At 40.0% G+C, this 22,831-nt stretch overlaps 1 protein-coding gene across 2 annotated transcripts in view; it reads right to left on the bottom strand.

Annotated features, from left to right (window-relative positions):
• top2b (DNA topoisomerase II beta) overlaps positions 1 to 22,831 on the bottom strand; it is a 157,455-nt gene that overhangs the window by 76,796 nt on the left and 57,828 nt on the right. For both annotated transcript variants that reach the window (XM_072575240.1, XM_072575239.1), the window contains exons 8-17: positions 15,263 to 15,436; positions 15,013 to 15,114; positions 14,775 to 14,912; positions 12,407 to 12,545; positions 12,017 to 12,174; positions 7,024 to 7,149; positions 4,571 to 4,681; positions 4,371 to 4,476; positions 4,011 to 4,120; positions 73 to 165 (exon numbers count right to left, since the gene is read on the bottom strand). In XM_072575240.1, the coding sequence (XP_072431341.1) occupies positions 73 to 165; positions 4,011 to 4,120; positions 4,371 to 4,476; positions 4,571 to 4,681; positions 7,024 to 7,149; positions 12,017 to 12,174; positions 12,407 to 12,545; positions 14,775 to 14,912; positions 15,013 to 15,114; positions 15,263 to 15,436 (1,257 nt within the window). The remainder of the gene's footprint in view (positions 1 to 72; positions 166 to 4,010; positions 4,121 to 4,370; positions 4,477 to 4,570; positions 4,682 to 7,023; positions 7,150 to 12,016; positions 12,175 to 12,406; positions 12,546 to 14,774; positions 14,913 to 15,012; positions 15,115 to 15,262; positions 15,437 to 22,831) is intronic.

Below are 22,831 nucleotides of genomic sequence, written 5' to 3'. Positions count from 1 at the left end.
TTGAAAAGTCACAACCATAAATACAACAGAACAAAATATCAGCCATTAAGAGTACAATTTAACATCACAGACCTCTGGCAGGCCATGTAGCCTTCTCTGTCTTCTGTCTTCCATGAAATTGGTCAGCCATTCTTTTCGATCATCTATCTTCTTTTTGCTGAAAGCCTGAGACGTTGTAACATTAAAGACATCTGATAAACTGTGGAAGGATCACCATGCTGCAGTGTCTACTGACTAATTACTGATGAAATCACAATATTGTTAAAAAATACATTACCAAATATACTCTTTAAATTATAAAACTCAATCACAGTATGGCCTAAATTAAAATAAATTAATAAGTAAACTCAATTAAAATACAAATGTGTTTTTGTGCCTTTATTCACTGGAATTAATCTGGTACCTGTAATACACTTGTAGCATTCATCCAAGAATTCTTAGGTTCTGGAAAAGTCCCAGAAAACTGCCAAGGTATTACCCTTACTCAAACAGCACGTGAAACCAAAAAAACAAGTAAATTTTGGCCAGTTAACTTAACATCTGTCATTGGGATAATGTTAAAGAGGATGAGATAGTACAGCATTTAGGAACAGCAATATACAAATCAAGCAGTCAGCATCATGGAGAAGAAATCATGCTTGTCAAACTTATTAACGCTCTTTCAAGAGGACAGCAGGATTGAGGAACCTGCAGATGCAACAGACTTAGATTTTCAAAAGGCACTCCACAAGGTACCCCATGTAAGGCTACTTAATGAGAACCATGGTTTTGGGGGCAGCATCTTAGTATGGAATAAGGATTAGCTAACCAACAGAAGGCAGAAAATTGGGATAAAGGGGATGTTTCAGGTAGGCAATCCTAAACTAGTGGAGTGCCAGAAGGGATCAGTATTGGGGCCACAATTATTCACAATGATATGAATAGCTTGGATGAGGGAAGTGAATGCATTATCACCAGGTTTGCAGATGACACAAAACATAGGTGGGAAGGCAGGTAGTGAGGATGACACACAGACTCTACAGAGGAATATGGACCGGTTAGGTGAGTGGACAAAAACTTGGCAGATGGAAAATACCATGGGAAAATGTGAAGTTATGCACTTTGGTACGAAGAATAGAGGAGCCAAATACTATTTAATTGGAAAACATGCAGAAAGCTGCAGCACAGAGGGATTTGGCAGTTCTTGAGTGAATCACATAAAAGTTAGCATTAAAATTAATGGCTAATAAAGGAAAGTAAATGCAAGATTTTCAAATAATGTATCATCAAAGAGACACCTTGCTAAACCTATACCAGTACAGGGCAGAAGTGGGTACTGCAGATGCTGGAGATTAGAGTCAAGATTAGAATGGTGCTGGAAAAGCACAGCAGGTCAGGCAGCATCTGAGAAGCAGGAAAATAGACATTTCGGGCAAAAGCCTGATGAAGGGCTTTTGCCTGAAACGTTGATTTTCCTGCTCAAATGGTGCCTGACCTGCTCTAATCTATACCAACATAGTATTCCAGCTGTAGTCTAACCAATGAAAGATGTTTGGTCCCCTTATCTAAGAAAAGGTAAACTGGCACTGGAGTTCACAGAAGTTTTACTGGATTGTTTTCAGGTATGGAGGGGTTTTCTTGAGGATTTTGCATGGGTTTGGAATTTAAAAGAATGAGAGGAGACCTTATTGAAACATAAGGTTCTTAGTGAGCTTAACAAGGTAGATGTTGAATCATTCAGCTCATCAAGACTGCAAATGACCCTTTTAGATTACAGTGTGGAAACAGGCCCTTCGGCCCAACAAGTCCACACCGCCCCGCCAAAGCGCAACCCACCCATACCCCTACATTTACTCCTTACCTAACACTACGGGCAATTTAGCATGGCCAATTCACCTGATCTGCACATCTTTGGACAGTGGGAGGAAACTGGAGTACCCGGAGGAAACCCACGCAGACACGGGGAGAACGTGCAAACTCCACACAGGCACCTGAGGCGGGAATTGAACCCGGGTCTCTGGCGCTGTGAGGTAGCAGTGCTAACCACTGTGCCACCATGCCACCCACCCTCTGAAGAGCAAGGACCCAGCCTGCTAGTCTACCCCCTTAATTAGGAGCAAGTGAGGTCTGCAGATGCTGGAGATCAGAATCGAAGAGCACAGCAGGTTACGCAGCATCCGAGGAGCAGGAGAATTGACGTTTTGGGCATAAGCTCGCCATCATTTTATCCCTTTAATTTCCACGGCTAATTCAGCTAATCTGTACATCCTTGGACAATATGGACAATTCAGCATGGCCAATCCACCTAACTTAGACATCTGAACTGTGGGAGGGAACAGAGTATCCGGAGGAAACCTATGCAGATCCGGGGCAAACGTGCAAACTCCACACAGTCAGTCACCCAAGGCTGGAATTGAACACACTGTGAGGCAGCAGTGTTAACCGCTGAGCCACCCATAGAGAGAGATTTTTCTGAAGTGGGAGAGACTATGGCAGAAGCACACAAACTCATAGGTAAAGGGTCACCAATTTAAAATAAAGATGAGAAAGAATTGTTTTTCTCAGAGTGTCATGGATGTGGAATTCTTTGCCATAGAGAGATATTGAGGCAGTGTCAGTGTATATTCAAGGCTGAGTCAGACAGATTTTAATCTGTAAGGAAATCAAGGCATAAGGTGGGAACTAGGACATAAGGATTATTAGATCAGCCACGATCACTTTGAATGGCAGAGCAGATTTGATGAGCTGAATTGTCTATCTCTGCCCCTACAGCTTTGGTTTTATGACAACACAATACTTAAGTACAGGATTTGTGCTGAATTTAGAGTCAGAGATATACAGCACAGAAACAGACCCTGCGGTCCAACTCGTCCATGCCAACCAGATATCCTAACCTAATCTAGCCCCATTCGCCAGCACACGGCCCATATCTTCAAAACCACTTCTATTCATATAACCATCTGGATGTCCTTTAATAGTTGGTATTGAAACAGCCTCCACCACTTCCTCCGGCAGCTCATTCCATACACGTACTACCCTCTGTGTGAAGAAGTTGCCCCCTAGGTCTATTTTATATCTTGCCCCTATCACCCTAAATCTATGCCCTCCAGTTCTGGACTCCCCCACCCCAGGGAAAAGAGAGTTTCTCTATTTATTCTATCCATGCCCCTCATGATTTTATAAACCTCTATAAGGTTACCCCTCAGCCTCTGACGCTCCATGCAGAACAGTCCCAGACTATTCAGCCTCTCCCTATACCTCAAATCCCCCAACCCTCGCAACAATCCTTGTAAACGTTTTCTGAACCCTTTCAAGTTTCACAACGTCCTTCCAATAGGAAGGACAGAGTTGCACACAATAGTCCAAAAGTGGCCTAACCAATATCCTGTATAGCCGCAACCCCTATACTGCATACTCTGACCAATAAAGAACAGCATACCAAACCCAACCTTCCATCTATCTGCAACTCCACTTTCAAGGAACAATGAACCTGCACTCCAAGGTCTCTTTGTTCAGCAACACTCCCCAGGACATTACCATTAAGATGTATAAGACCTGCACCGATTTGCTTTTCTAAAACGCAACACCTCGCATTAATCTATATTAAATTCCATCTGCCACTTCTCAGCCCACTGGCCCATCTGATCAAGATCCTGTTGTAATCTGAGGTAACCTTCTTCGCTGTCCAGTACACCTGCAATTTTTGTGTCACCTGCAAACTTACTAACTATACCTCTTATGCTCACATCCAAATCATTTATGTAAATGACAAAAAGGAGTAGTCCCAGTACTGATCCTTGTAGCACACCACTGGTCACGGGCCTCCAGTCTGAAAAGCAACCCTCCATCACCACCCTCTGTCTTCTACTTTCAAGCCAGTTCTATATCCAAATGGCTAATTCTCCCTGAATTCCATGAGAATTATATTTACAGACTGACCTGTAAGTTTTGGATTTGCCCTGAAACCTTTTTAGCTCAATTTCTTTAAAAGGTTGACAAGTTTTATTTTCTATAATAGTTATCTGTAATACCAGAGTAATTGCAGCGTCATCCTCCGGGCCAGTGTATCTAAACATTACGCGGTGCCTGTCCATATCAGCAAAGTATTCTTTTGCTTCTTTTGATGTACTTGTACCGAGACCTGTGAGAGACATCATATATTCCAGTCATTTTATATATGCACTTACTATGATTATTACTTGACATTAGCTCTATTGGGTACCTGCAATTGGCAGAATGAAATTCAACTCCAGTTCGATAGTATATCAGCATTAAGAGAACTTGTTGGCAGCTGTGCAAAAATACAAAATTACTAAATTAAGTCACATTTGCCCCCACCTCCTATAGCTTTTACTTTTGACTGCTTGTGTCAGAACTTTTACGTAACAAACCTTTGTAGTATTTTACTTTCCAAGATTTGTTGTTGTCTGCTTGTTTTTTCCATTCATCAAATTCAGGAATGCTGTAGAATGCTAATTCTTGTTTGTTTTTGGTAGCCTTTATGGGGAAAAAAAATTAAAGTAATATTTTTAAACAATAATTATAATACAGAATACTGTGAAATTTGCAGTAATCTGAAGGTTGAACTAGCCTTTACAATAGGTGTAATGAACTCCTCCAAGAAATGGTGCCGCAGCAGAGATGGCCAGTTATGATGGAAGAAGTTAATCAGCAAGCCTTTGATATGAGAGCCATCCTGATCCTGTAACATTTAAAGACATGTAAATGTAATACTTAGTCAATGTGATAAACTGTCAAAATTCATGAACTACAAAACATAAAGTTAACTAAATCTCCCACAGCAATTAGACAAGGGGCAGAATGTTGTGTAGGAAATGAGGGCCTTGGATGCCAGTTAGAGAGAAGGTGACAAACATCCCTCCTAAAAAAGAAAGAGGTGGGAAGGCCGTCCATAGGTTTTCCAAACACAACCGAATTGGGTGAATGTGAGAAGGTGATTGGATTTCCACACTGCATTCTTCAATCCACTTAAACACCCCCGTTGCCACAAAAGCCCAGAGAGAAGGCACAAGATTACATTACAATCTTTATTACACATGTGCCATATAAACTCTTTTTCTTCTTTCTGAATTGCAACTTGATCTATTTGCCTTTGCCTTGAAACCTGAGTTTCCCTTACTAATATGACTCTAACTATGTGCAAGTGAGGACGGCAGATGCTGGAGATCAGAGTCGGTGTGGCGCTGGAAAAGCGCAGCAGGTCAGGCAGCATCTGAGGAGCAGGAGAATCAATATTTCAGGCATAAGCCCTTCAGCCTGAAGGGTTTTACAAGTGGTGATACTCCCACATCTGCTGCTTGGAAGGTTCAATTAAAGGAGTCTTCGTGAGTTACTGCACCGTATCTTGTACGTCAATGGTGACGGAAGGAATACAAATAAATAGGGAGTGGTTGAGGAGGCAATCAAGTGAGCTGCCTTCTGGTTGATGCTTCAAGTTTCTTGAGGGTTAATGGAGCTGCAGTCATTCAGGAAAGCGGAGAGTTTTCCATCACACTCCTGATTGTGCTTTGTAGTTTGCAAAAAGACATTGAGACGACAGTGATGAGTTAATTGCTATGGAATCCTAGCCTCTGATATGCTCTTATCTTATAAATACTGTGACTACCAGAAGCTGAATTGAACAAATATCACCCTCTGTCCCCGGATATCGATCATGGGGAATTTAGCAACGCCAATGCCATTTAACTTTCAGGGACAATGGTTAGATTTTCTCAGTGTAGATGGTTATTGCCTAGCAGCCTGTTCAGCAGTGGGCAGACATTGTCCAGCATGGACTGCTTCATTTCCTGAGGGGTTGTAACTGGTCCTGAAAATTGTATAAACGTCAGCAACAAATCCCATATCTGGCTTTATGTTGGAGGGAAAGTCACTGATAAAGCACCTGAAGATGAATGTGCTTAGGATACTACCTTAAGGAACTCCAAAGCTGAAAAGACCAACCTCCAACAAGTACAAACATCTACCTCTGGGCTAGGTATAACTTCAATCGACAGAGTTTTCCCACTTTTCCATGATGCCATACTTCAAAGAATGACACTTTTATGTCAATGCCACTACCGCCGCCTCATCTCTGGAGATCAGTTAGTTCATGTTTGAACTAAGGCTGTAAATGAGATCAGAAGCCACGTATCCAACCTGAGTCACTTAGAATCACTGAATCCCTACAGTGCAGAAAGAGACCATTCAACACTTCAACAAGCATCCCACCTAGATTACACGATCCCCCATCCCTGTAAGTTCACATTCACATGTACAGGCTAATTCAACTAGCCTGTATGTCCCTGGGCACTACAGGCCAAATTAGCATGACCAATCCACCTAACCAAGCAGTCTTTGGGCTTTGCGAGGAAACCAAAATACCTGGCTAAAACCCATGCAGAGATGGGGAAAATGCACAAACTCCACAGACAGTCACCCAAGGCCAGAATTGAACCAGGTCCCTGATACTGTGAGACAGCAGTGCCAGTCACTGTGCCACCATACTGCCCAATTATTCCTTTGCAAGTGTCACCTATGGCAGTGTTGATAACTTTTTCTATCTCTTCACTGACAATCGAGGGTAGGCTGATGAGTAGTAATTAATGGTTTGGGTTTGTCCTACTTTTTGTGCACAGAACGTACAGAAGCAATTTTCCATATTTTAGGGTAGTGTTGAGAAACTGAACAAGAACAGCTTAACGCAAAGGTATGGCTATTCCTAGAGGGCATGTTTTTAGTACCATTGCTGGAACATTGTTGGGGCCATTAGCCTTTGAAGTATCCAGGGCCATATCACACAGTAGGAATCAAATTGGCTGAAGACTGAGATCAATAATTAATGCCACAGCTTTCTGAGTGCATACTGGCTGCCTGGTTTCCTATTGAACAACAGTGACTACACTTCAAAAAGTACCTCAAAATAAAATACGACAGGAGATTTATTAGTACACTGAATATCTGCATGCAGCTCTATTCTATTACTCTCAAGTTAGGTTTTCTATAATTTTAAACAGTATTATTGTTTTGATTAAGACTCTTTCAGACCTGATCAGTCATGATCATAATCTTGCCATAGCGAAGAGATTTCAGAGACTCTGCATCATCATAACTCTTCTTGTACTGAAGGCCAACTATCTTGATAATGTTGTTGATTTCTGCATTTTCCATTATCTGCAATACAAAATAATCATATTCATGTTTTTAGTAGAATTGCACAACTTTCATGCTATTAATAGATTGAAACAAAAATTTTTATGATAGACATACACACACCCATTCCCCCTCTCCCCATATCAGTTACATTAGTAGTCGAGGTAATAATTAGCTTCTTTACGCAAATTCCACCTGGAACCTGAAATGATGTCCTAAAATTAATCGAACAATTGAAAACATCAACAGTGCACAACTTTCTAAGTAACTTCTGGTATGTATTTAGTATTTAATAAAAAGATAGCTTGCACATTTGAAGTTAAGTTTATTTATAGCATTAATGACACAAACTGTAAATCCCATAACTTGCTACTTTTCTGTATTTTTAAATGTGGACTGAATTGGGAAAATTGGCACTTTAGAACCAAGGATTGTGAAAGGAATTACTGCACTTTTTAAAAGTTAAATTTAAACTCAATATAAGTTATATTTACACTGTTGCTTTCTTCAAATAGTGAAGGAGACTGTTTGCTGACAGGCCAACACCAAGCAATACATACAAAGTGAGATTAGCATAACAGAAGTAGCCAATTGTGGAAAACAAAGGCCACCAGCCTGACAACTATATTGGCACGTGTGTAGCTGAACAGTCTGTGGGTGTGCATGATACTGGCAGAAATCTTCAGATCACCATAAGGGGAAAATAATGCAACTTTCTCTCTGGTAAAATATCTAAAGCCTGAAGCAAGCCATTTTTGTCCCCCTTACCAATTGTTATAAGCTGTGACCTTAAATCAGTAACTATAAGACTTAGCAGTTAATGTACCAATCTCTTGTACCTCCTGTGAAGAGTTGAAAAGCACGAAGAGAGACAGAACAGCAGCATGGATAATAGTACACAAAAGCATCACCTCGGTAAAATCTGTGAATTGGAGTCACTCACCCATATCTGCCCATCGTACAATGTTTTCTTTGTCTATGTATGGAGTTTTAGAAGAGTGCTTGAATTTTAACTGATCAAATTAAATGCTGAAAGGTCAGATTTGTTTATCTGTGGCTTGAATCTATTACCTTATCAGAATACAGATTGTGAATCCTTCATCCTAAAACCTTGTGACCAACCTATGCTTGGATAAATGATACATTGAATTTGAGCTCCATTTGCGTTCTTCAGAAAAAGAAAGGACTTTTCTTGTACGAAACAAACCCAATTTAATGCTGCACAGATGTAGCCTGGCAGCTCGAATTAGCAAAAGTACTACCATTTAGCAGCTTCAAAAACATACTGCAAAAAACTGAAATGAAATGTTGGAAAAATCTGATCAATCAGGCAACACTTACTAAAAATGTAACAGAATTAACGTTTCACATTCTGGTGAAATATCAGCCTGAAATGTTACTTCTGCTTCTCGCAACAAATACTGGTCAACTGCCAGAGCATTTTCAGGTTTGTATCACTAACTGCTGATTGGGAGAAGACATGGCAGCTTACACAAAATCATGTTAAAAGTTATCTTGCTCGTAAAGATAACTCTTCACCGGAATAAGTAAATGCAGCAACTAGGTTTAGGAACGTCACGGAGACCCGCACCTTAACTAGGAAAGCTGCAATGTAACGGGTCACTTCCCCATTGCACAGTGAACTAACAGGAATAATTGTTCACTATTTTAAAGAAGGGAAAAGGATAAACCTAGTCATTTCCACTCACTCAACTTATGCTGATGCTTAGGTAACTTCTAGAGACAATACTGGCAATTGGTAAGTATGAACTAATAAATTAAGTGAGAAATTTCATTGGTTGACATTATTTGAAGTAATGGAGAGGACTGTAGTCAAAAGTAGTTGATGCATGTATCAATTTTAAAGAAGTTGTTTGAGTGATTAAAAAAAATAGAATTAAAGAGATGCATGGATATAAGATAGGCTAAGGAGCAGAAAGCAGAGAGTAGTAGTAAAGCATTGCTTTGCAGACTAATGGTGTCCCAGGGGTCAGTGTTGGGACCATTCTTCTTTTGACATACATTAGTGAGGAATTAAAGTATGGTTTCCTTAGTTGAGATTAATTGAAAATACATTCTCCAAGCAAACACAGCCACATGGTCAAAAATAATGTTTTAGGTTTATGTTTATTTTTGTTGCTAAAGTTAGTGTAAACCTAGGCTAACTTTTGAAAATGCTTTCAGGCAAAAATAAATTGCTATGCTTTAAATTTGCTTTGCTTTGCAGCTTAATGTAAAAGGTCTATATTATATGAGTTTTACATGTTTATTTTGAGTTTAAACTTGTTTTAGGTATGAGTTATTGTAGTGTCACATGTAGTTCTTCTGCATTAAACAATATTGATAGATTTTGCAGAATACTAGATGTACAAATGGGACATTTGGAATGAGAATTATTCACCTGAGGCGACATGACATTCTTCCAACAGACATAAATGGCTTTATTGGTGGCACATTGACATCAAAGATGTAAAACATTTGCACAGTTATATGGACAAGTTGTTACAAAAGAGTTATTTTACAAAGTGACTGGCACTAAGAATGAATCAGGAGACAATAGGAAGTGAAATCACTAAGACGACCATTACTTTTACAGAAACCAATTAGGAATTGGGCATAACACTTTTCAAGCAATCGGAGACTGATCATGTGCTATCTCATACATTGAGAAGTCAATTAAGTTCAGGACATCTCTGATCATGCACAGAAGATAGTGGATAGTAAGAACGAGTAAACGATGATACTTAGTAGTTAATTGCACAGAAAGGAAGACCAAAGACAGAAGCATAATTTCACTCATCAGAAGAGATTAGATTAGATTCCCTACAGTATGGAAACAGGCCCTTCGGCTCAACAAGTCCACATCGACCCTCCGAAGAGTGACCCACCCCATACTTACCCCTGACTAATGCACCTCACTCTATGGGCAATTCAGCATGGCAAATTTACCTAACTTGCACATTTCTTTTGGATTGTGGGAGGAAACTGGAGCATCTAGAGGAAACCCACGCGCACACAGGGAGAATGTGCAAACTCCACACAGACACTTGCCTGAGGCTGGAATCAAACCCAGGTCTCTGGTGCTGTGAGGCAGCAGTGCATTCCACTGAACCACGGAGACAAGAGCCCAGTCAACCAGAGACACATGCCAGTGACCCAGAGTAGATCAGGTGAAAATCTATTTTTATTAATTACCATTTCTTTGGTATTTATTCAAAAAATTGAATCAATTCTATGAAACTCAAATGTATTTGACCCTGGGAAAGGTATTTAATTAATCACAACTAACAAATTTTTAGATTAGCTCTCTCAACACAGTTTACAATTGTAATCGACGGAAGTCTTACAATTAAAGTTAAAGTGAACCCCAGAATCTGACACCACAGAACCCAAATGAGAGACATGTTGCTGAAACTTTGCACATTTGCACTGATCAGGATAAATGTAAATTGTTTAATTTTAAAATAATAATGATAATTTATACGACAGGAGAAAAGAATGCTAACTGGTTGGCAGGTTGACTGTGATTGACTGAGGCATTCCACGCGCAAGTCAACAGGGAACCGTAGCCCACTCAAGCTCCCTGGTAATTCAAACAAAACGTGCAAGGCTTTTAGCATAGCTATTTGTTTCTCTGGACACACTACCTGTGTCATGCCCAACAACAAATGGACCTGTGTGCAGAAAACAGATCCCTACCTACAAACAGGTCACTTCTAGAGCATCTTTGACTAATTATATTAGCTGCAAGTATAGCCATGTGCACAATTAGGAACTTACGTAATTGAGAGACAGGAAAACATCATTTTAGATAGACAGCAACATCCTGTTACTGGAAAATATCATTTGAGAACTACTCCACATTATAAGCTGCCATTTTTAGACCATATATATATTAAATTATCCTGGAAATAGAACTTACCTTGAAAATCTGCTACAATCTGGTTATATGACGAAGAAGTTTATCTTGAAGATGGACACTACTTATAAAAAGCAATATGGAAAACGGACAATGTACATTCAGTGGATTTTAGAAAGTCAGGTGACTTTTTGAGCTTTTGCGCAGACAGTTAGACATCTGAACATATTTCTGGGAAATTACCCTCACATGCACTAGTGATTCACACATGATTTACCCTCAACACTTCCATGAAACATTCTTAAAATGACAATGGCTACTAAACTTCCCAGTCTAACAGAGATCAATTTCATTTGAAATCCTTTCAGTGGGGATGATCCTTGCCGGAATGTTGATGGTATATCAAGCATTATCCTATTGTGTGCCAACTACATCGTCTACACAATAAGTTGAATCCAATAAAATACATTGATAATGTCACCTCTGACTGAAATTAGCGGAAGGGGAACAGATTCCTTATCAGTCTGCAATCAACCCCATCAGATGAAGAGACCTCATTTAAGAAAACAATGTTTGTTTCAATAAGATAGTCATTTTAGACAGTGAAGAATAGATAACTCCTTTTGCCTGCAAAATCATATTATTTCAGTACAACTACAGGTGAGAAGCCAGAAACTTGCAAAAACTACAGCTTGTTGCAGTTAGCCAAATGGTGCAAAAGGGGAAATTATAGTGTATGCTTCACCGTTTGCAACATAGATTATGCAAGCTTTTTCAAGCTATTATGCAGTGTCTTCATTAATGGTATTTTGCATCAATCGGATGCTTCCATCAATCCAAAGACTTCACACATTTGAAAAGAATTTCCCACGAATTTCAGTGCAAAGAAGTATGACACATATTCTGAAGAAAAATATGCACAATAAGGACTAACCATGAGAGATCAATGATACATGCATCATAATATCAAAGCAGTAAGCATCCAAAAATATATACTCTTTCATTTGCACCAACTCTGTATGGCCGTACCTGTTTATGTGAAGCTTCTCGAACATTGAGAATTTTACCCCTCAATGGGAACACACCATATCTATCGCGTCCAATGACAGCTAGACCTGATACAGCCAAGGATTTAGCTGAATCACCTTCAGTCAGAATCAATGTACAGTCTGAAGAATGTCTGCCACCTGATTCAAATATACACATAGACAGACATCTTTAACTTGCAATTTAAATTATTAAAAATTAATATTGCACTAAGCTTTTGCACTTCAGAGAAATTTTGACAGCTAATTACAAATATGAAAAAGACTTGCACCGGTGATCACAATAAAAATAAACAATTCTATTTTTAAGCACTTATAAAAGGCAGCTTATGTCATCACCATTGTAATAAATATGTAGGCAAACACGGTATACCTGCATCATTAGCATCATCCAATTTTGGAATGCCTTTGATTTTGCTGTGTTTTACTGACGAACACTTCTTGTTCAGTTGTGTTTGAGCTTTAAATTTGACCCAATTCAGTATACTTTCAACAATACCACAGTTGTTTGCCTGAAAGGGTCACAGAAAGTTTTCATTGTCTTTAAAATGGTGTGGAAAAAGACAATCTTGATGCAAATATATCAACTTACTTTTAAGCTTACAAATTAAAATACAACCAGGTAAAACTGAACACCACCATCACCCCCTCCATGCCCATTCGCCGCCCCCGCCCCCAAACACACGCACAGAAATACCTTGGAGAGAGAGAGAAAGGAACTTAACTACAGTGGCTGATTTAATTAAGGAAATCAAAAATTGGTTGTATATGTGTTTCTAAGTAGGTCCTTTAAAACTCAATAGAGGTGAGTTGCTGAGGATTACAGAGAGTTTGAGGGATTAAAGCTGCTTTCAGTACTAGGTATAAAACGCTGTGGTAGATAGAGGAGGAGATGCGAAAGAGGCATGAAAGGATAGTAGAGAATAAGACAGCTGTTCCTTAATTCAAGTGTGGCATCTCTCAAGGTTTTTGCCATTGGTCTTCATGTGAGTGAACAGATTGATTTGCAACCTGAAAATCTTTGGGCACATAAGACAGAATGCCCATGAGTCACTGGGATCTGAAGTGCCTCTGTAGCTGCTCTACTTCGTTATTACAGATTTTAGATGCAAAGCATGATGCAGCTTGGTGGAAAAATTGTTGCAATTTGAAACAATTGATAGACAGTGAATTACTCAAATGTCAATGCTCTTAGACATCAATAAAGAGCTTCAGTGTCTGAAGCATTTTTTGTGGTTGAAGTAGTACACAAGCATAGGAAAGCTAAAGATTTCAAAATGAAATTTTGAGGCTGTAGCTCTTGTAAAGGAGGTGCTCACGAGTCAACACAGGGCAATAAAGAGAGGTATGACAGATGAGTGAAAGATAGTGTTGAGCATGATGAATAGTTTAACTTCAGGCAAATTTTACTTTATTAGCAGTGAAGGACAAGTTTGACATGGCGGATGTTGGAAAAATTAAGTTTCAGAAAGAACTTTGCTGAAAAAAGATTCAAAGCATTTTGTCTTGGAATTGGACAATTTCCAAAAATACTAATTTCAGGGGAAAACCAAAATTTTTGCTGTAAGAGAAATTAGATGACTGGACAGCAGGTAGACTCTGGTTGGTAAAGGTGGTTCCATGAAGAACACAACAGTTATGGAAGATAAAGAGTTAACTGCCAGATTTCATTTAAAATTTTAAACCAAGCAGGTTTATTCTGAATGGTTAAAACATTGCTGTGAGAAATGAACCAGTCACATATTGTGTTGTGTTGAAATAAGAGCCATGTGTGTATGCATGCAAGTGTGCCACATCATAAATGCGATTAACAATCCTGAATGGGCTGTCAGCACAACTCTTCGCACACTCAGGATTATCCAATAAATGCTGTCCAATTGTGGAATCAGATCTAATGTTTGTCACTGGGTTCAGAGATTCGCAAACTTGAGCTAGTCTTCTACTGTCAGTACCTTGATTATTGTGAGCAGCAGGGATAAAATATGGATAGTATTTTATGATAAAATACTCATTTCTGATGAAGGGATTATGCCCGAAATGTCAATTCTCTTGCTCCTCGGATGCTGCCTGACCTGCTGTGCTTTTCCAGCGCCACACTCTCGGCTCTGATTTCCAGCATCTGCAGTCCTCACATTCTCCCATAAAATACTGATAGTATGAAGTATATCATGCAGAATGGATGAATGGATGAAAACCATACATTTTGTGGAAAGGGTGCTCATGACTAGTATGAAGTTAGTTAAAAATCACATAACACCAGATGAAGGAGCGACACTCCGAAAGCTAGTGCACTTCCAATTAAACCTGTTGGACTATAACCTGGTGTTGTGTGATTTTTAACTTTGTACACCCCAGTCCAACACCGGCACCTCCAAAGTATGAAGCTAGTATGACATAGTAAGGAAGATCAGGGCTCAATGATTGGGACAGCATGGATAATGGGATGAGAAGTGAGGTTGTGACAGTGCTTAAAAAGAGTATCTGATTATTGTTTCTGGAGGAAACACTCCTGCTTCTTCTACAATTGGGACTAAAGGCACTTGTATCCCAATGGATCCAGTTCTTCTATCTTACTTTTATCTGCTGAGTTTCCAATGCCTATAGAATCCAGCAGTGGGAAGCTTCCTACTTTAGTCTGATATCTTAATTTCTCTCTCAAAACCAAAACCACCAATTATTACAGGTTAAAATTAACAAATAGAAAATTGCAAATGTTTATGCGTTAACATTGAAATACTAACCGCTTTAAAGAATCTCTCAGAAAGTACGCACTTGGAGCCAAAACTCTTAGGTTGGAGAGTCATATTTTCTTTTGTTTGAGAATCAAACGTTGGATTTTCAATGAGGCAGTTAACAAAGACCCATATATGATTTTTTACCTAAGTAAAAGAAAAGTACATATGTTGCTCTTTTCTTTCTCAAATTAAATGACATGCTTTCTGATGGAAACTTTGACATACAATTATGCTAAAAACTGACCTGAAAAGGTTTCACTGATACTCCAGCTTTGTTCTTCTTTTTCACCACTTCAATCAGTTTACTAACAATTTGGTCAACTACATAATCAGCATGTCTACCACCCTATGAAAGCAGAATCTTTGTTAAATTCTGAAATTCAATTCTAATACACAAAGAAAAATTAAATAATGAACAAAGTCTGTTCTATTTTCAAAAACAAATGCTTGAATAAATGTAACTCAAAAGGTAACACTTGTTTTTAAATACCAACCTTTGTGGTAGCAATGCTATTTACAAAGCTGATTTGCTGGAAGCCTTTCTCACTCATGGTTAGACATACTTCCCAACGATCATTCACAGTTTCATGAACCACCTTCAGTGCAACACCAGTTTCATCCAATTTATCTTTCACATAAAGGTCAACATAGCTCCGGAACCCATTTATCTATATGGTAAAGAATAAACTGTGAAGTTAAAATCGAACCATAGAGCATACTTTTACATTATTGGTCTGCTTTTCTTTACCTCAAAATCTCTGATCCTATTTCTTAAAAGATGAGCAAATCTTTAGCCTGAGTGAAAACTATTCCCACCCCAAAATTATATCATTTTTCACAATTTGTGTTCAAATTTTGAATGATTATGCTGGCTCAAAAAATATGAGGGCCATCTTGCAGTGTAGTCATTGTGTCCCTATCCCTGGACCACAAAGTTTGGTTCAAATCCCACCTGTTCCAGAGGTCTGTAATAACGTTGCTGAATAGGTGTATTGGGAAAATGGGTTAGAATTTAAAAACATAGGATGCTGGGGCAGGGGAGGTACAGAGTGGAGTACCCGAGAACTGTATGAGAGAAACAAAAATTTTATTCTGAATACTCACAAGGCAAACAAATGACAGTCATTTAGCCAATTTCAGCTTCCATTTCTAGATCATACCAGAGGTCTTTCACCTATTAAGAGCATTCTTAAATACAAACCAATCTAAAATTTGCCTTTTACTCACTTCAAGCCTAATTCTCTCTTTATTTTCAGTCAAAATTGAATTCCAGGTTTACCTTCTTTTGAAGAATTTATACATCTCAAATTCACCTGTTACTTTGTTTCAAGATTGAAAGCATGGATTTCTCTAGAATTTACAGTGAAATATATCATTCTCGTGGTTTCTAAAATATAACCCTTTGTGGTACAGAAATAAATAAATGAAACTCTACTGCAGACATTAAGCAAGGTATTGAACTGAACAATTTAAATACAACTTATGATTTAAATTCAATATTATTAAATTCAAAATTTCATTATTTGTTTTTACTTCAATTAGACATAATTAGCACATCGTCAGTACTATCTCAACATAATTCACAACATCTCTAAAAAGAAAGGATTGCGAGGATGATTCAGGAGAAGAGTGAAAGTAATAGGGTGGTTGTTATGGGGGACTCTAACTTTCCAGATATTGACTGGGAAAGCTATAGCTTGAGTTCGTTAGATGGGTCGGTGTTTGTCCAATGTGTGCAGGAGGGTTTCCTGACACAATATGTAGACAGGCCAACAAGAGGTGAGGCCATACTGGATTTGGTTCTGGGTAACGAACCAGGCCAGGTGTTAGAATTGGAGGTAGGTAAGCACTTTGGGGACAGTGACCACAATTCAGTGACTTTTACACTAGTGATGGAGAAGGAAAGTGTGAACTGCAGGGCAAGAGTTATAGCTGGGGGCAGGGAAACTATGATGCGGTGAGGCACAACTTAGGATGCGTGGCTTGGAAAGGTAGGCTTCAAGGCAAGGGCGCAATTGATATGTGGAGCTTGTTCAAGGAGCAACTATTGAGTGTCCTTGATAAGTATGTACCCGTCAGGCAGAGAGGAAAGGGTTGTGTGAGGGAGCTGTGGTTTAATAAGGAATTGGAATCCCTTGTTAAAGGGAAGAGGGCGGCCTATGTAAAGATGAGGCGTGAAGGTTCAATTAGGGCGATTGAGAGTTAAGGTAGCCAGGAAGGATCTGAAGAGAGAGCTAAGAGCAGCAAGGAGGGGACATGAAAAGTCCTTAGTTGGTAGGATTAGGGAAAACCCAAAGGCTTTCTATAGGCATGTCAGGAATAAAACAATGACTAGGGTAGGAATAGTTCCAGTCAAGGATATTTGTGGGAAGTTGCGTGTGGAGGCTGAAGAGATTGGGGAGACACTGAATGAATACTTTTCGTCAGTATTCACTCAGGAACAGGACATTGTTGCCGATGTGAATATTGAGTCACAATTAATTAGAATGGACGGCTTTGAGGTATGTAGGGAAGAGGTGTTGGAAATTCTGGAAAGGGTGAAAATAGATAAGCCCCCTGGGCCTGATGGCATTTATCCTAGGATTCTCTGGGAAGCAAGGGAGGAGATTGCAGAGCCATTGGCCTTGATTTTTACGTCCTCGTTGTCTACAGGAATAGTGCCAGAAGACTGGAGGATAGCAAATGTGGTTCCCTTCTTCAAAAAAGGGAGTAGGGATAACCCTAGTAACTATAGGCCGGTGAGTCTCACTTCTGTTGTGGACAAAGTCTTAGAGAGAATTGTAAGGGATAGGATTTATGAATATCTGGATAGGAATAATGTGATCAAGGATAGTCAGCATGGTTTTGTGAAGGGCAGGTCGTGCCTCACAAACCTTATTGAATTCCTTGAGAAGGTGACTCAGGAGGTAGACGAGGGTAAAGCGGTAGATGTGGTGTATATGGATTTTAGTAAGGCGTTTGATAAGGTTCCCCATGGTAGACTAATGCAAAAAATACGGAGATATGGCATTGAGGGTGCATTAGAGGTTTGGATTAGGAATGGGCTGGCTGGAAGACGACAGAGGGTTGATGGTAAAGGTTCATCTTGGACTGTAGTTACTAGCAGTGTTCCACAAGGATCTGTTTTAGGACCATTGCTGTTTGTCATTTTTATAAATGACCTGGAGGAGGGGCTTGAAGGTTGGGTGAGCAAGTTTGCGGATGATACGAAAGTCGGTGGAGTTGTTGACAGTGAGGAAGGATGTGTCAGGTTACAGCGGGATATAGATAATTGCTGAGCTGGGCAGAAAGATGGCAAATGGAGTTCAATGTAGTTAAGTGTGAGGTGATTCACTTTGGAATGAGTAACAAAAAGATGGGGTACTGGGCTAATGGTCGGATACTTGGTAGTGTGGATGAGCAGAGGGATCTTGGTGTCCATGTACACAGATCTCTGAAAGTTGCCACCCAGGTAAATAGTGCTGTGAAGGAGGCATATGGCGTACTGGCTTTTATTGGTAGAGGAATTGAGTTCCGGAGGCCTGAGGTCATGTTGCAGTTGTATAAGACTCTGGTGCGGCCGCATCTGGAGTATTGTGTCCAGTTTTGGTCGCCATACTATAGGAAGGATGTGGAGGCACTGGAACGGGTGCAGAGGAGGTTTACCACGATGTTGCTTGTATGGTAGGAAGATCGTATGAGGAAAGGCTGAGGCACTTGGGGCTATTTTCGTTGTAGAAAAGAAAGGATAGGGGTGACTTGATAGAGGTGTACAAGATGATTAGGGGTTTAGATAGGGTTGACCACGAGAATCTTTTTCCACGTATGGAGTCAGCTATTACGAGGGGGCATAGCTTTAAATTAAGGGGTGGTAGGTATAGGACAGATGTTAGGGGTAGATTCTTTACTCAGCGAATTGAGTTCATGGAATGCCCTTCCAGTAGCAGTGGTGGACTCTCCCTCTCTATGGGTATTTAAACAGGCATTGGATAGGCAAATGGAGGATAGTGGGCTAGGATCGGCGCAACATCGAGGGCCAAAGGGCCTGTACTGCGTTGTATTTTTCTAGGTTCTATATAATAGCTAGGTTGTCCTTTTATTTCTATTGGCCCTTACAGTTTACACTCTTCAACAGTCACTATTCTGTTCACATATGTTTTAGAAAACACAGTGCGTTTTTCAAGACGCCTCTTCAGGTTCAATCGAAACAGTATCCCCAGGTTGGGATCATCTACAAATCTCATGAATTTGGCATTAACAACCTGTGTTCAGATGCTCAATGCAATCAGACACAGCAGGAATTCATCTACCAACTCCTAATACAACAGGAAAATGTGAAAAAATAAATTAGGTGAGAATCACCATTTGGCCTGTTAAGCATGTTCTACCATTCAATAAGATTAAGGCTGATGCAACTGTAGCTTTAACTTCTCATTCCACCTAGCCCAGACACAACCGTTAATTCCTACATTTGTCATGAATCTTTAAGTCTACCTCAATCCACTGGGGAGCACGCCCATGAACTTCACTCCCCAAACAAGCACACATTTGCTGCTGGACAAGAAACAATTTCTTATTCATTCTCAATTTTAACTTTCTAATGTTTCACCGTGGGCGGCACGGTGGCACAAGTGGTTAGCACTGTTGCCTCACAGCGCCAGAGACCCGGGTTCAATTCCCGCCTCAGGCGACTGACTGTGTGGAGTTTGCACGTTCTCCCAATGTCTGCGTGGGTTTCCTCCGGGTGCTCCGGTTTCCTCCCACAGTCCAAAGATGTGCAGGTCAGGTGAATTGGCCATGCTAAATTGCCCGTAGTGTTAGGTATGGGGTAGACCTAGATGTAGGGGTATGGGTGGGTTAAGCTTCGGCGGGTGCGGTGTGGACTTGTTGGGCCGAAGGTTCTGTTTCCACACTGTAAGTAATCTAATCTAATCTAATGTAAGTAATCTAATCTAATATCTACGAATTGGCCTAAATATTAAACAGTTCCCTGTCTGAATTCTACCAAAGTTTGGATTAGATGGTAAATCCTCTCTGCTTTTCAGGAGGGTGTTAAGATCCCATAACTTTGTTTTGAAGGCCAGTTATTCCAGAGAAAAAAACAGAAAGGTTGCTGGAAGAACTCTGCAGATCTGGCAGCACCTGTGAAGAGGAATCAAAGTTGATGCTTCAGGTCTGGTGACCCTTTCTCAGAAGGAGGACTTGATGTGTCAATTCTGATTTCTCTTCACAGATGCTGCCAGACCTGCAGAGCTTTTACAGCAACTTCTGTTTTAGTTTCTGATTTACAGCATCCGCAGTTCTTTCAGTTTTTATTTAGTTATTACAGAGTCCTGGTGGTGGCACCAGAAAAATACACTGATCCAGATTTTTCAGTCTGGATAGTTAGAAGTTGGACTATGCTCATTGGGACCTCTTGGAAGTCCCAATGCAATGACTGCAAGTAATAATCTGGCAAGTTTAAACTTTCAATGAGCAATTATCCAACAGCTGGAACACCCCAAAAGTGTCTGATTATGAAGTCAGAATTCAGATTTATTTAGCTGTATAATTACCTAGGTCATGTTAAACAGTTTAAAACTTGCTCCAACTTCTGGGGACCTAGACAATTGACACCCCAATCCAGATCTAACCTCATAAGCAAATTCCTGGGGTGACTGACTGTGGTGTTTGCACATTCTCCCTGTCCCTGCGCGGGTTCCCTCCAAATACTCTGGATTCCTCCCACAGTCCAAAGTTGTGGGGGTTAGGCGAATTGGCATGCTAAATTACTGCTAGCGTCCAGGCAGGCTAGGTGGATTAGCCATAGAAATGCAGGGTTACAAGGATGTGTTGGGTCCGGGTGGGATGCTCTTCAGAGGGCCAATGTAGATTCGATGAACCAAATAGCTTGCATTCACATTGTAGGAATCCTATAATTCTCATTAGCATAACTGCAAGTGTTTCTTTTAAACGCAAGTATGCCATTTGTAGGGCTCTTAAACAATCTTCTCAAGGATGTCACCTTCTCAAAACAGAGTCAAGGAACTTGTGAAAATAAAGGTTCCTCTTCTGGATGTGACAGTTACAATCATGGAACCAAATACAAATACCACTGGTAATAGATGCTACCTATGAATGTAAAATTGAACTGAACTGTAATCATGCATTCCACATTTTATGAAATGGATATCAGGTTCATTGGTTTATAACCAAAGAAATTTTCAGCAATGACTTCTTCATTAACACTTCATTATCTTGGTCTTAGTGAACATCATATATTTGATTCAGATAGATTTTGTTAATTTGGCTGTATGACAAAAAGTGAGCAAAAACGTATTTACAGAAATTTTAATCTAGTATAGTGAAAAGACAGGTGACTGCAATATTTTAAACAATCTTGTAAAAATGATTATGGATTTTGTTTTGCTAATTACTGTAAAGGTGAAGAATGGCAACATTGAGAAACAAAATTTAAGAAACAGATTTGTTATACAATGCAGTGGGCAGAATATTTTCTTTTAAAATGTCAGTTTACTTACCACATGTAAAGTGACAGGGAGACTCAGAAATGACAGGAATCAGCCTATGGTGGTAAGGAGGTAGTAAAGCAATGATGGGGGAATAAGAATGCAATGAGGAGACATTATTATTATTGTGTGCAATCTAATCAAAGAGAAAGTATATTCCTGTCAGGGTGAAAGGGAAGGCTGGTAGATATAGGGAATGCTGGATGACTAAAGAAATTGAGGGTTTGGTTAAGAAAAAGGAGGAAGCATATGTCAGGTATAGACAGGATAGATCAAGTGAATCCTTAGAAGAGTATAAAGAAAGTAGGAAGTACTTAAGAGGGAAATCAGGAGGGCAAAACGGGGACATGAGACAGCTATGGCAAATAGAATTAAGGAGAATCCAAAGGGTTTTTACAAATATATTAAGGACAAAGGGTAACTAGGGAGAGAATAAGGCCCCTCAAAGAACAGCAAGGCGGCCTTTGTGTGGAGCCACAGAAAATGGGGGTGATACTAAATGAATATTTTGCATCAGTATTTACAGTGGAAAAGGATATGGAAGATATAGACTGTAGGAAAATAGATGGTGATATCTTGCAAAATGTCCAGATTACAGAAGAGGAAGTGCTGGATGCCTTGAAATGGTTAAAAGTGGATAAATCTCCAGGACCTGATCAGGTATACCCGAGAACTCTGTGGGAAGCTAGAGAAGTGATTGCTGGGTCTCTTGCTGAGATATTTGTATCATTGATAGTCACAGGTGAGGTGCCGGAAGACTGGAGGTTGGCAAACGTGGTGCCACTGTTTAAGGGCGGTAAAGACAAGCCAGGGAACTATAGACCGGTGAGCCTGACCTCGGTGGTGGGCAAGTTGTTGGAGGGAATCCTGAGGGACAGGATGTACATGTATGAGGAAAGGCAAGGACTGATTCGGGATAGTCAACATGGCTCTGTGCATGGGATATCATGTCTCACAAACTTGATTGAGTTTTTTGAAGAAGTAACAAAGATGATTGATGAGGGCAGAGCAGTAGATGTGATCAGTAAGGCGTTCGACAAGGTTCCCCATGGAAGACTGATTAGCAAGGTTAGATTGCATGGAATATAGGGAGAACTAGCCATTTAGATACAGAACTGGCTCAAAGGTAGAAGACAGAGGGTGGTGGTGGTGGTGGTGGTTTGTTTTTCAAACTGGAGGCTTGTGACCAGTGGAGTGCCACAAGGATCGGTGCTGGGCCCTCTACTTTTTGTAATTTACATAAATGATTTGGATACAAGCATAAGAGGTACAGTAAGTAAGTAAGTAAGTTTGCAGATGACACCAAAATTGGAGGTGTAGTGGACAGCGAAGAGGGTTACCTCAGATTACAACAGGATTTGGACCAGATGGGCCAATGGGCTGAGAAGTGGCAGATGGAGCTTAATTCAGATAAATGCGAGGTGCTGCATTTTGGGAAAGCAAAGTTTAGCAGGACTTATACACTTAATGGTAAGGTCCTAGGGAGTGCTGCTGAACAAAGAGACCTTGGAGTGCAGGTTCATAGCTCCTTGAAAGTGGAGTCGCAGGAATATAGGATAGTGAAGGCGGCGTTTG

Source organism: Chiloscyllium punctatum, chromosome 8 (assembly GCF_047496795.1).
Source record: "Chiloscyllium punctatum isolate Juve2018m chromosome 8, sChiPun1.3, whole genome shotgun sequence".
Classification (NCBI taxonomy): Eukaryota; Metazoa; Chordata; class Chondrichthyes; order Orectolobiformes; family Hemiscylliidae; genus Chiloscyllium; species Chiloscyllium punctatum.
This window is presented reverse-complemented; position numbering and strand designations above follow the sequence as displayed.